General features: G+C 42.1%; 1 protein-coding gene across 1 annotated transcript; it reads right to left on the reverse strand.

Moving 5' to 3' along the window:
• Positions 1 to 327: 327 nt before the first annotated feature.
• On the reverse strand, positions 328 to 843 carry LOC308511316 (CCHC-type zinc finger nucleic acid binding protein-like; the record flags this gene model as incomplete). Its single annotated transcript, XM_081081349.1, has 1 exon — positions 328 to 843. One exon carries the CDS (start codon positions 841 to 843, stop codon positions 328 to 330), a length of 516 nt encoding a protein of 171 aa, XP_080937475.1.
• Positions 844 to 14,646: the final 13,803 nt, after the last annotated feature.

The raw sequence follows: 14,646 nt of genomic DNA on the forward strand, positions 1-14,646 counted from the left end.
ATGTACTGATGTATCCCAAAGTCCTCCAATAGTAGCTGGCACACAGTAGGTCTTAATTAAAGCTTAAATAAAAATACATCAAAAGGACCTAGAAATTGCCTTAGGCTCAGAATTACTGTTCAATAAGCGAATTCACTAGTGGTGCAGAAACATTAATTATAAGACTTCCACAAACCTTTTCCTTCTCTAAAGTTGGTGATTAAAGTTAACTGGCCTAGGAGTAGTCTTCATTTATCAATCGTTGGTCAATGAAGAGGTTTCAGAGAAAATACTACAATTATCGATCAGCAAAAAGGAGGGGGGGGGGCGGGGCCACAAAGGAAAAATTTAAGCGGGATCTTCAGTGGGGCAATCCCGGGCTATATGCCCAGACTTTCCACAACGATAGCACTTGATCTTCATTGTCTTGGGACAGTTGATGACCATATGGCCGTTCTTGCCACACCGGTAGCACTTGATTTGGATGCAGTCTTTCTGAATGTGGCCATACTCACCACAAGAGTAGCACTTCTGCTCTTCCTGACGGTCACAATCACGAGCCAGATGGCCTGGTTTGCCACAAGTGTAACAGCACTGCTCTCTTGACCGCGTAGGCTCGACACAGTCTTTGGCGATGTGGCCACTTCTCCGACAGTTGTAGCAGACGTCCTCGTGAAGGTCACAGTTCTTAGCGTGATGACCAGATTCACCGCAGCGGTAACAGACGTCAGACAGGGTGGCAGAACTGTACTGACCACCTCTGCCACGGCCACTAGCTCTTCTCCCTGGAGCTTGTTCCCCTCTAGGGCATCCCCGGACCCAGCGGCCAGAGCGTCCACCCTTGAAATATTCCTTACTGCTCATGGCTATAAGTAGATCTTCCAGTGAGCCGGTGTACCACTGCCCCAGAGGTTCCCGCACAGCGCCCCTTAGTGTGACTTAGAAAGCTGTGGCTGTTTTTCTCGAAGAGCTTCCATGACGTCACACAAGGCTTGCGTACAGCCCCATTCTTGTGTCACGGGAGTTCCAACTGCTATTGCCTCCTGACTTCCTGTCGTTGAAGCCAAAAGCACAGGAGTGCCGTTTTCCATTTCTTTAAAAAAATAAAAGCTTGGGTCATTAAGTTTGAGGTTGATTCTTTCCCTGTTCAAAAATTGTGATGGGTAGAGTTTCTTCTAATTAAGATTTAAGCCTTCTTTGTGGTCTAGTGGATGACAAGTTTTTATGTATGTGCTAAGGACTTAGGAAAAATATGTGAGAGATGTATCTAATCCAGTAAATGAAAGAAACAAATTATAACCAATTAGAGTAATCCAACATTTTTGTTTTAAAAAATCAAATACAAATATCCATAAAGATGAGATACATTAGATAGAAAAAATCTGTAAAGTGCTGCAGTGAGAACATTTACTCATTATACAGTTTTATTGCAGTAGTCTTAATTTACAACATAATCACCACCATTTAAGTTATTAAACATAACATGAGTGGAGCATTCAGGATAAAAAACCCATTATTACGGGGGAAATAAATTATAAAACTATAATTTACATATTGGACAGATTTCCTTTCTGTTTTCCAAATTGTTTACATCTTATACAAACGTCATAAAGATTTGTGAATATGTTTTCCATTTTTATAGATAAGTAAATATGGAAAATTAGACACTGAGAAATCAAGAAAAGCTATTTGAGGGTTATATTATTGAATATGACTTTTTTTCTCCTTATTTTTCTTCTTTGTATTTTACAATTTTGAAATGATTTTGGGTTGTGTAATTTTTAAAATTCACAATATTTTTCTTTAAGTTACTACTTAGCTATATGGTTTGTATATGAATCTTTTAGACAGCCAGTACAAATATATTTGGTAAAACACAGACAAAAGAATAATGAATGTAGTAGTTGATCTTTATTTTCAATATGACTTGATTGGGATATGCAACTGGTTCCATAAATGCAATGACAAAGAAAAACATTTTCAAAAATCAAAGTTTAGAGCCACAGAGCATGAGTAGTCCCCAACACAGAGTGATGAAAGAAGTCTTATTACTAAACAATTAAATGCTATTGCAGGAATGAGTTCAAGAGGTAAAAATTTCTGTGGTTCAAAGTTTGATATATGCTTATAGTTAACCTCATTACTTATCATGTTTAAATCTACCTTTAAGTTTATATTTTTATTAAATTAATACATGTCCATAGTATATAAAGCATTGCTTTTTTCAAGCAGTTTTAACTGAGACATGAAGTAAGAAATCCATTCTCTCTCTCCCTTTGATAAATATTGTGGAAGCTGCAGATCAATTTGGGGAGTATTACCCCAACAATATTAAGTCATCCTGTACATGAGCACAGGATATTGTTCTATTTATTTTTATTTAATATGTTATAAAACACTATGAAGTATTTAGTGTATAAGTTTCACACATCTTTTGTTAGTTTTGTTGTTAATACTCACTCGAGAATATTTTTCCACTGATTATTTTTTGAGACAGTGGAAGGGAGAGGGAGAGACAGAGAGAGAGAAACATCGATGTGAGAAAGACACATTAATTGGTTGCCTCCCACCAGTGCCCCAACCAGGGGCGGGAATTGATCCTGCAACTGAGGTATGAGCCCTTGACCAGAATCATTGAACCTGGGACACTTCAGTCTGCCTGGTGGATGCTCTATTTACTGAGCCAAACTGACTGGGCTCTTTTGTTAATTTTTTTTTAAGGATTTCATTCTTGTTTTTATGCTGTTGTAAATGGAAATTATTTTTCTGATTTCATTTTTGGGTTATTTTTAGCTTATAGAAAGATAATTATTTTTGTATGTTGATCTTTAATTCTGAAGCCTTGCTAAACTGAACTGATTTAATAGTCCCAATAGTTTTTTAGAGGATTCCTTAGAAATTTCTGTATTCAAGACTGTATCATCTGAAAGTAGGGATACTTTGATTTCATCCTTGGCATTCTGGGTTTCTTTTATTTCACTTCCTTGCCCTCACTAGAAGTTCTGTAAAATGGTGAATAGAAGTGATAAGAGCAAGCATGCTTGTCTTGTTCCTGATCTTAGGGGGAAAGCTTTCAGGCTTTAAGACCATTAGTATAATGCTAGCCATGGTTTTTTAAATATACATACTCTACCAGGTGAGGAAGTTCTTTTCTAGTCCAAATTTGTGGAGTGTTCTTATCATGAAGGGTTGTTGAATTTTGTCAAATGTGTGTTTTTTAACCTCTTGAGATTGTCTTAACTTTCTGTATTTGCTAGAACCTCCAGTATATTGTTCAACAGAAGTTGTGAGAATGGTCATCCTTGTCCTGTTTCTGATCTTAAGGGGAAAGCTTTCAGTCTCACTGATAAGTGTGGGGTATATCTGCTCTCAACCCCACCACCAAAAAACAACCAGGTGTAAATATTTCACAATCTTATTCAAGGTTTGTTTATGTAGCCAAACTTTATATCATTTTAAAAATTACATTGGGTGGATAACCAAGATAGCAGTGTAGGTAAATGCCTGTACTTACAGCCTCCTACAACCAGATAAAAATTACAACTAAAAAAAAGAACTCGAGGATAGAAAATGGCAGCCAAATAGGCAGCAGTGTTGTGCACCTCCTCGTAGGGCCAGGCCAGAAAAGCAACTAAATCAGAGAACATCCACCCTGAATTAATAAATTAGACACAGCTGAGGAGACAGTTTTCAATAAGGAAGGGCAGAGTTTGCCTAGAGAACACCGCTTGCCAGCCATAAACCACATGGAACCACCACCGTGCCCTGGCAGTGAGTGGTGCAGTACCTCCTGGTAGGCTCCCAGAGGTCTGCAGGGTGCGGGCTGCAAGAGTGAGCTCCGGAACCAGGCCTCCTCACCAGCCGCTGGGACACAGCATCCTAGAATCCCACAGTGAGAGCAAGCCAGGAGGAACCCTGTTCCTCACCACCACCCTGGACCCAAGAACCATGCTGCTAGCCTGACCCAGAGCCACCCTGCACCCGCTCCACCCACAGCACCAGGACTTGCTGTCAAGGCAACCCAGAGCAACCCAGGACACACCATAGGGGAGCTCTGACTGTGCAACCTTGAGCAACCCATGCCCATTCCACCCCAGCACCCGGGATAGTCCTGCCAGGGCCATCTGGAACAACCCAATGTGCACCTCACTCCGGGTAACATGGGAGAGCGATCTGAGTGACACAGGGCAACCTGCCCAGGCCCCATGATGAGGAGGGGAGAACTGGAGCAACCCAGCACAGGTCTCACACCAGGCTACAAGAAAGCCAGGACTGTGTGACCCAGAGCAACATGCACCTGCTTCTCCCTGGCCCCTGGGAGAGTCTTGCAGGGGCTACCTAAAGCAACCCAGCACATGCCTCACTCGGGGCCATGGGAAAGTATTGCCAGGGTGACCCCAAGCAAGCCAGTGTGCCTAGCCAGGGGCCACAGGACTGTGCCACAAGTGCGCTGCCAGAGGGTGTCAGGGCTGCACAGTGAATTGCATGTCAGAGGGCTCTGGGTACTCACAGGGAGTCACACACCAGGGGAACTGTGCACCCTCTCCCACTACCCTGAGCATCTGAAGCAGGCAACTGAGGTACCAGATGCATGGGAAAAGGGAATAAAATGCAGAAGAGACAATATAGGTGTGAGATTCAAGGCAGGCCCAGCCTTACAGGCTAATGATTTCTGGACCATTGCCCTGAGAGTTACTCAGCCACCCAAACCCCAAGCAGTGTGCCCAGGGTCAGAAAGAGAGAGCAAAAATGGGAAGAAAAAGAAACAACCCCCAAAGGAAAGAATAGGAGTTGACAGGAAAGGAACTAAATGACACAGAGGTAAGCAATAGGTCAGAAAAAAGAATTCAGAGTAAGGATCATATAGTTCCTAAACCAGTTAGATGAGAAAATCAACTTATGTAAGAATCAAGAGGAAAGCAAAAGTGATACAGCTACAATAAAAAACACAATGGAAGGTTCCAACAGTAGACTAGGAGAAGCAGAGGACCGAATTAGTGAGTTAGAAAATAGGGCAGAAAAACACACCCAACCTCAACAGCAACTGGAGAAAAAAAAAAATTAGAAATGTAGGAAGAGAGGCTAAAGGAGCTTTGGTAAAACATGAAATGAAGTAATGTACGTATAATAGGGGTGCCAGAAGGACAAGAAGAGGAGCAAGGATTTAAAAACTTATTTGAAGAAATAATGACAGAAAGCTTCCCTAATTCGGGGAAGAAAAAAAGACACAAAACACACAGAGTACCGAACTATATGAACCCAAAAAGACCCAAACCACGACACGTCATAATTACAATGGCAAATATTAATGAAAAGGAGAGAACCTTAAAGGCTACAAAAGAGAAACAGAGAGTTACCTACAAAGGATCTCCCACTAGGTTATCAAATGATGTCTCAACAGAAACACATCAGGCCAGAAGGTAATGGAATGAAGAATACAAAGTGACGCAAAGCAAGGGACTGAATCCAAGAATACTCTGTCCAGCCAGGCTATCATTCAAATTTGAAAGGGAAATCAAGAGCTTCAGAGACAAAAAAAGGTCTAAGGGAGTTTATTACCACCAAGACAGCAATGCAAGAAATGCTAACGGGACTGTTGTAAAAAGAAGAAATAAAAAGGGAAGAAGGAACACAGACATAAAGAGCAGAAATGACTACAAACAAGTACCTATCAAGAACAAACTTAAATGTAAATGGACTAAACGCTCCAATCAAAAGACATAAATTGGCTAAATGAATAAGAAAAAATGACCCATATATATGCTGTCTACAAGAGACCCACTGCAGAACAAAGGACTCACACAGACTGAAAGTGAAGGGATGGAAAAATATCTTTCAGGCAAATGGAAATTAAAGAAAAGCTGGGGTGCCAACACTTATATCTGACAAAATAAACCTCAAAGTGAAGGCCATAACAAGAGATAAGGAAGGCCACTTCATAATACCAAAGGGGTTGATATAACAAGAGGAAATAACTCTGGTAAGCAAATATGCATCCAATTGAGAACCACCCAAATACATACCAAAAAAAACACACACACACACACAAAAAAAAACTTCTAGGAAATATCAAGGGAGAGATCGACAGTAATACAATCATAGTTGGGAAATTTAATACCTAATTGACATCACTGAATAAATCTTCTAGACAAAAAATCAGCAAAAAAAAAAAAAAAACACCCCAAAACACAGCAATCCTAAATGGTTCACCAGATCAGATGAACTAAATCAACATCTTCAGAACTTTTCACCCCAAGGCCACAGCATATACATTCTTCTCAAGTGCACATGGGACATTTTCAAAGATAGACCACATATTGGAACACAGGCAAACGCTCTTGAAATTCAAGAAGATTGAAATCATTTCAAGCATCTTTGCAGATCACAATGGCATAATATTAGAAATAAACTACAATAGGCGGCTAGGCGGCTAGGCGGCGGGAGCGGCAGTGGCTGCTGCGGTGGAGGAACGGGGCGGGCCATGGCAGTGGGCAGCTGGACGGTGTAGCGCGGCGCGGGGCCGGCGGGAGGTGACCGAGAGAGGCAGGATGGGAGCGCCGCAGCTGGACGCTCGGGGTGGTCTGGGCTGCTGACCGCACACCCGAGCTTGGGGCCCCCTGCGGCTTGGGCGGCGGCGGAGCGCCAGGCAGGTGAGTGTGGTGAAGCGGGACCCGGATATGCTGCGCGGCTGCTGGGCGGAGCGGCTGGCGAACGCAGCCAAGGTTCCCCTGAGCGGGCCAGCAGCGCGCTCTTGCTGGCCGCAGCCTAAGGTGCCGGTGCCGGCGACTGGGTGGCCCGCGCCGCGGTTCCTCCCGGCTCGGAGGACTCCCGCCCGCCGGCCCGTGGGGGCGCCTCTCTCCACTGCGGCCCTCCTGGGTGCCCCGGGCCGCCGGCGCAGCGGGTCGCGTTCCGGACGGGCGTCTGTGTGGAGAGTGTGCCCTTGCCCCCCCCACCCCCGCCCCCGCGCCTACGCGGCCAGCTCCGGAGCCTCCCGACTCGCGGGTGCCTTTTTGCACAGAAGTGTCTTTTCAGGGGCAGAGATCCTGGACCGTTGGGGTATGTGTGGTGGTGTTTTCAAATCCTCGTGCCGCCACCGATCAGCCCTGGGGCCTTGGGTCCAAGTGTCCAGCTTTGTTCATGGGAATAATAATAATGCGTAACTTCACAGGTTTGTGGTTAGGACAGACTGGGAAGATGTGCAAGGCCGAACAGCAGGTGATCGGTCAAGGGTAGGCTATTCGGAGCACCCCTGGTGCAGCATCTGGTCAGCTGTTGCTTATGCCTGGCCGCGCGGGTGCGCTGGGAGGGCACCTTATTTTGGAAGCGCTCGGGTGTTGCAGTAACCTCCGTGGGATTGTTTGATGTTGGAGCGGCATTGAAATCCGCTGGCCTCACGCTAGAATCCTGTCGTCTTTTGCTTCGGTTGCCTTGGAATACCTGTCTCGTGTACCGAGTGGGAATCGTTGCTGGAATAAAAGCCCAGCGAGTTTAGGATTCACTTAAGGATGGAAGATGGCGGGACACACAAACTTGAAGTGCTTCGCTGTTGAAATAATCTTAAGTGACACTTAAACTCTGTCACTTGTTACAGAGTATAAACACATGAGGAATATGGAAACAGACTGTTTTTTTCTTCTTCCTGCATTGCTACATCCGAAGGGAGTGACAAGTGCTTTTGTAAACATCGTCGTGGGCAGTGTTACCATCCCGGTGAAGTCATCATAATTAAATTAGATGAGTACTTATTTTGAAGCACTGAATGAATGTTTGGAAAGATGATTCCTAATTAAATCATCTCCAGCGAGTCAGAATTCTCAGCAGTTCATTAATCATTTGGGGGTTTTTATGGGATGCGCTAAGATTTTTATGGCAAAAAGCAGAACTGTGTACTGTAAGTCATGATAATGTAGCATAGAAGGGGGTGTTCAGGTTACAAATCTTCACTTAGTTTCAGGAGGCAAATGTGCAAGAAAGTAAAACTCTTAAGCTTAAAAACTGGACTTGTACTCACTAAAGCAAAAATGACCAAAAACAAAGAACTTTTGTTTTACATCCCTGTTTCACACTCTGATGAGGGTCTTCTACCTTCGGGTTGGTTTTTTAGAAGTGGAGAAAATTGAGTTGGGTTTATTGCCGTTTTGCACCTCCTGTCTATATTTCCTGCTTTTCCTAGAGACTCATTCATAAAGACTTTGGATCCAAGTTGCTTTGTGAAATGTGAACAAAATACACAGAAAATAATTAAAAATGAGCTTTATAATTTTTTAAAAAAGAAATAAACTACAATAAAAGCAATCACAAAAAGTCAAACATTTGGAGGTGAAATACTATGTTATTAAACAATGACTAGGTTACCAAATAGATCAAAGTAGATATAAAGAACATCCTGGAAGCAAATGACAGTGAAAACACAACAATCCAAAATCTATGGGACACAGCGAAAGCAGTCCTGAGAGGGAAGTTTATAGCTTTACAGGCCTACCTCAAAAAATAAGAACAACGGGTAATAAGTTATCTAATTCTACAACTTAAAGAAGTAGAAAGAGAGCAACAAGAAAATCCCAGAGTGAGCAGAAGGAAGGAAATAATAAAGATCAGAGTGGAAATAGATTACATAGAGACAAAAAAAAAATACAAAAGATCGATGAAACCAAGAGCTGGTTTTTTTAAAGGATAAACAAGATTGATGAACCACTAGCCAGGCTCACCAAGAAGCAAAGAGAGAGGACCCAAATAAATAAAATCAGAAATGAAAGATGCAAAATAACAACAGACCCCACAGAAATACAAAGAATTGTTAAAAAAAAATAAAAAAACCACAATAATAATACTATGAACAGCTCTATTCCAACAAACTGTTCAACCTAGAAAAATTGGACATATTCCTAGCAAAATATGACCTTCCAAAACTAAATCAGGAACAATAAAATCATCTGACTAAGCTGATAACTATGCAGGAAATTGAAGCAGTCATCAAAAAACATCCAGCAAACAAAAGTCCTGGGCCAACGGCTTCACAGGGTAGTTTTTACCAAACGTTAAAAGAATAACTAAAACCTATCCTCCTCATACTATTCCAAAAAATTCAAGAGGAAGGAACACTTCCAAGCTCTTTCTATAAAGCCAGCATTACCTTAATCTAAGAACCAGATAAAAACACTAAAAATAAAGAAAATTTCAGGTCAATATCTCGCATGAACATAGATGCTAAAATCCTCTAACAAAATCCTAGCAAATCAGATCCAGCCTTACATTAGAAAGGTCATACACGATGACCAACTGGGATTTATTCCAGGATACAAGGATGGTACAATATCCACAAATCAATAAACGTGATACAGCACATAAACAAATTGAGAGACAAAAATCACATAATCATGTCAATTGATGCAGAAAAAGGATTTGACCAAATCCAACACCCTTTCTTGATAAAAACTCTCAGCAAAGTGGGATTAGAGGGATCATACCTCAACATAATAAAAGCCTTATATGACAAATCTACAGCCAACATCATACTTAATGGGCAGAAACTAAAACCATTTCCCCTAAGAACAGGAACAAGACAGGAATGCCCACTTTTAACCCTCTGTTCAACATAGTACTGGAAGTGCTAGCCATAGTGATCAGATAAGAAGAAGAAATAAAAGGCATCAAAATTGGAAAAGAAGAAGTAAAACTGTCATTATTTGCAGATGACATGATATTGTACATAGAAAGCCCCAAAGACTCCATTAAAAATTACTAGATTTAATAAATGAATTTAGCAATGTAGCAGGATACAAAATAAACACCCAGAAATCTATGGCTTTTTTATACACCTATAATGAACTCACAGAAAGAGAAACTAAAAAAACAATCCCATTTACCATTGTACCCCCCAAAATTAAGAAACCTAGGAATAAACTTAACTACGGAGGTAAAAGACCTGTACTTAGAAAACTGCAGGACATTGCAAAAGTGATAGAGGAAGACATAAACAAATGGAAGAACATACCATGTTCATGGATTGGTAGAATCAACATCATCAAAATGTCCATACTACCCAAAGCAATCAATAGATTCAATGAAATCCCCCTTAAAAGACCAATGGCATATTTCACAGACCAAGAACAAATTCTCCAAAAATGTATATGGAATTTTAAAAAAGACCCCAGGCAGCCTCAGCAATTTTGAAAAAGAAGAACAAAGTTGAAGGGATCACAATACAAGATATCACGCTGTATTACAAAGCCATGGTTCTCAAAACTGCCTGGTACTGGCACAAGAACAGTCACACACTGAGTGACCAGATTATTATGACCACCTGATGTTTGTAGGCAAATTAGCCGTACACTGCATCGTATGGGATATGGAAGCCGAAGGCCTATTTGAACACCTTTGCTGTCTGCAGTTACCAAGATAAAATGTCTCCAATTCACACAGGAACACAAGGATTGGACAGTTGAGCATTGGAAAAAAGTCATGTGGTCCGATGAATCACGTTTCCAGTTGTATCATGCAGATGGCAGAGTGAGACTTTGGCGGAAACAGCATGAAAGCATGCTCCCCACATGCATGAATACAACCCTTCAAGCTGGTGGGGGCAGTGTTATGGTTTGGGGCATGTTTTCCTGGCACGATTTGGGCCCTTTAATTTGTGTGGAACAATGTCTGAATAGCACAACATACCTAAGTATCTTTGCTGATCAAGTTCATCCTATCATGTTGATGGCATATCCCAATGGAGACGGTTTCTTCCAACAAGACAATGCACCATACCACGGTGCTCGTATTGTGCAGGAGTGCTTTCAAGAAAATGAGGGAGACTGTACCTTGCTTAGATGGCCCCCACAATCACCAGATCTCAATCCAATTGAGCATTTGTGGGACGAACTTTAAAAAGCCATCAGGCAGCTGGTTCCACAACCATCAAATCTCGCAGAACTGGACAATGCTATTCATCAGGCATGGTGTCAGATTCCGCGCCATCACCTTTCAACATCTCATGCAGTCAATGCCAGGAAGAATCGCCACAGTATTGAAGGCAATTGGGTCATAATAATCTGGCCACTCAATGTATAGATCAATGGAACAGAAAAGAGAACCCATAAATGGACCCAAACCACTATGCTCAATTAATATTTGACAAAGGAGGCATGAATATACAATGGAATCAAGATAGTCTCTTCAATAAATGGTGTTGGGAAAACTGGACAGATACATGCAAAAAAAATGAAACTAGATCAACTTATACTGTAAACAAAAATACACTCAAAGTGGATAAAGGACTTAAACATAAGATGGGAAACCATAAAAATCTCAGAGGAATCCACAGGCAGCAAAATCTCAGACATATGCTGAAGCAATTTCTTCACCGATACCACTCACAGGGCAATGGAAACTAAAGAGAAAATAAACAAATGGGACCACACCAAAATAAAAGGCTTTTGCACAGCAAAAGAAACCATCAACAAAAGAACAAGAAAGCCCAATGCATGGGACAGTGATGGCGAACCTATGACATGCGTGTCAGAGGTGACACGGGAACTCATTTTTTGGTTGATTTTTCTTTGTTAAATGGCATTTAAATATACAAAATAAATATCAAAATATAAGTCTTTGTTTTACTATGGTTGCAAATATCAAAAAATTTCTATATGTGACACAGCAACAGAGTTATGTTAGGGTTTTTCAAAGGCTGACGTGCTGAGCTCAAAAGGTTTGCCATCACTGGCATGGGAGTACACACTTGCCAATATTATCACCGATAAGGGTTTAATCTCCAACATTTACAGGGAACTCATACAACTTTTAAAAAAAGAAGATAAACGACCCAATCCAAAAATGGGCAACGGATTTAAATAGATACTTTTTGAAAGAAGACAGAAGAAAGGCCAAAAGACATATGAAAACATGTTTAAAGTCACTAATCATCTGAGAGATGCAAATCAAAACGACAATGAGGTACCATCTCACACCTGTCAGAATGGCTATCATCAACAAATCAACAAATGACAAGTGTGCCGGGACCCGGTCCATCCTTGCTGTTTCAAGGGACCTGGCATATATGGCATACTGTTCTTAATATGTTTGCTCACCTTCTTGGCACTATGTGTTTTAACCAAGGTCTCTGAGAAAGGTTGTTTCCCCAGGTAGGGATTTTCCCCTGAAGTTAGGGAGGGAATAAAACCTCTTAACTAAGTGCCAGGTGGGTAATTAATCACTTTAACTACGAACAATCATGCTTATGCTACATAATCTTTACTCCCTGGAATGGAGATAAGAAACGCCCTAACCTTTGGAATAGAGATTGATAGGATTGGAATCAACTGGTATAAATACAGATGTAACAAGACAGAACTAAGAAGACAGAACCTACACGGAACCTAGAGACAGAAGAACTTCGCTGGAGAGAACATGGCAAAAGATCCTGGACTGAACCTGACTACAGAAATTGGCAAGAGAACCTGACTAGAACCTGGTGACTGAACTTGGCTGAAGAACCTGGCTACAGAATCTGGTGACTGAACCTGGCTAGGGAACCTGGAGAACCTGGAACCTGGCTGGAGAACCTAGCGAGGGAACATGGCTACAGAACTTGGCTGGATGCCGGGAGCCGGTCCATGCTTGCTGTTTCAAAGGACCTGGCATATATGGCATACTGTTCTTAATATGTTTGCTCACCTTCTTGGCACTATGTGTTTTAACCAAGGTCTCTGAGAAAGGTTGTTTCCCCAGGTAGGGATTTTCCCCTGAAGTTAGGGAGGGAATAAAACCTCTTAACTAAGTGCCAGGTGGGTAATTAATCACTTTAACTACGAACAATCATGCTTAAGCTACATAATCTTTACTCCCTGGAATGGAGATAAGAAACGCCCTAACCTTTGGAATAGAGATTGATAGGATTGGAATCAACTGGTATAAATACAGATGTAACAAGACAGAACGAAGAAGACAGAACCTACACAGAACGTTCTCTAGAGACAGAAGAACTTCGCTGGAGAGAACATGGCAAAAGATCCTGGAAAGAAACTGGCCTCAGAACCTAGAGACAGAACCTAGTGAGAGAACATGGCAAAAGATCCTGGACTGAACCTGACTACAGAAATTGGCAAGAGAACCTGACTAGAACCTGGTGACTGAACCTGGCTGGAGAACCTGGACAGAACCTGGCTGGAGAACCTAGCGAGGGGACATGGCTACTGAACCTGGCTGGAGAACCTGGACAGAACCTGGCTGGAGATCCTAAGCAGAACTTCGCTGGAGATCCAGACCAGAACTTGCTGGAGATCCTGGCTAGAGATCCTGGCTAGGCTGCTGATCAACTGAATGCTGTCTCCGTGTCATTCCTTCTTCGCCGACTCCGTCCACACCTTTGGGGACCCCTGGACCTGCTGGGGTTGGACCCCAGCACAAGTGCTCGAGAAGATGTGGAGAAAAAGGAACCCTTCTTCATTGCTGGTGGGAATGCAGACTGGTGCAGCCACTGTAGAGAACAGTATGGAGTTTCCTCAAAAAATAAAAATGGGCCGAAACCGGTTTGGCTCAGTGGATAGAGCGTCGGCCTGCGGACTGAAAGGTCGCAGGTTCGATTCCGGTCAAGGGCATGTACCTGGGTTGCGGGCACATCCCCAGTGGGAGATGTGCAGGAGGCAGCTGATCGATGTTTCTCTCTCATCGATGTTTCTAACTTTCTATCTCTCTCCCTTCCTCTCTGTGAAAAATCAATAAAATATATTTTAAAAAAAATAAAAATAAAAATGGAACTCCCATTTGACCCAGTGATCCCACTTCTAGGAATATATCCCCAGAAACTAGAAACACCAATTAGAAAGGATATATGCACCCCTATGTTCATAGTGGCACAATTCACCAGTAGCTAAGATTTGGAAACAGCCTAAGTGCCCATCAGCAGATGAGTGGATTAAAATATTATGGTACCTCTACACAATGGAATACTACGCTGTGGTAAAAAAGAAGGAATTCTTACCATTTGCAACAGCATGGATGGAACTGGAGAACATTATGCTAAGTGAAATAAGCCAGTCAGAGAAAGATAAATATCACATGATATCACTCACTTATGGAATATAATGAACAACATAAACTGATGAACAAAAACAGATCCAGAGACAGAGAAGCATTGAGCAGACCATCAAACCTCAGAGTGAAGGTAGGAGAGGGTGGGGTAAGAAGGAGAGATCGACTAAAAGACTTGTATGCATGCATATAAGCCTAACCAATGGGCACACACAACAGGGGGGTTAGGCCATGCTTAGGGAGGGGGAGTGGGGGCAATGGAGGAATAAGGATACATATGTAATACCTTAATCAATAAAGAAATTTTTTAAAAAGACTATCAGGCAGCTGTTTGAACATAAAGCACCCAGATTACCTAAGCTGAGGACTCAGCCACAGAAGCTATATGTTGTAGACCCCTGGCTTTATCAGCTCCTCAATTCAACCCACCACCTCCTCAATATTACCTACCCTTATTTGGCTATGGACTGCTGGCTTTGCATCCCCCTGGAACCACTCCTATTAATGGCTACTCCAATAAACATAACTAAACCAGGGAACTTAACAGAAAAAATAATAGGACCTGTCACAGCCAATGTGCAGCTAACTAATGTTGCCCCTATTTGCTTCAACAGTACCCAGGGCCAACACCCAACAGGTCGCCTCCCA

This window comes from Myotis nattereri (assembly GCF_964212035.1).
Source record: "Myotis nattereri genome assembly, chromosome: X".
Lineage (NCBI taxonomy): Eukaryota > Metazoa > Chordata > Mammalia > Chiroptera > Vespertilionidae > Myotis > Myotis nattereri.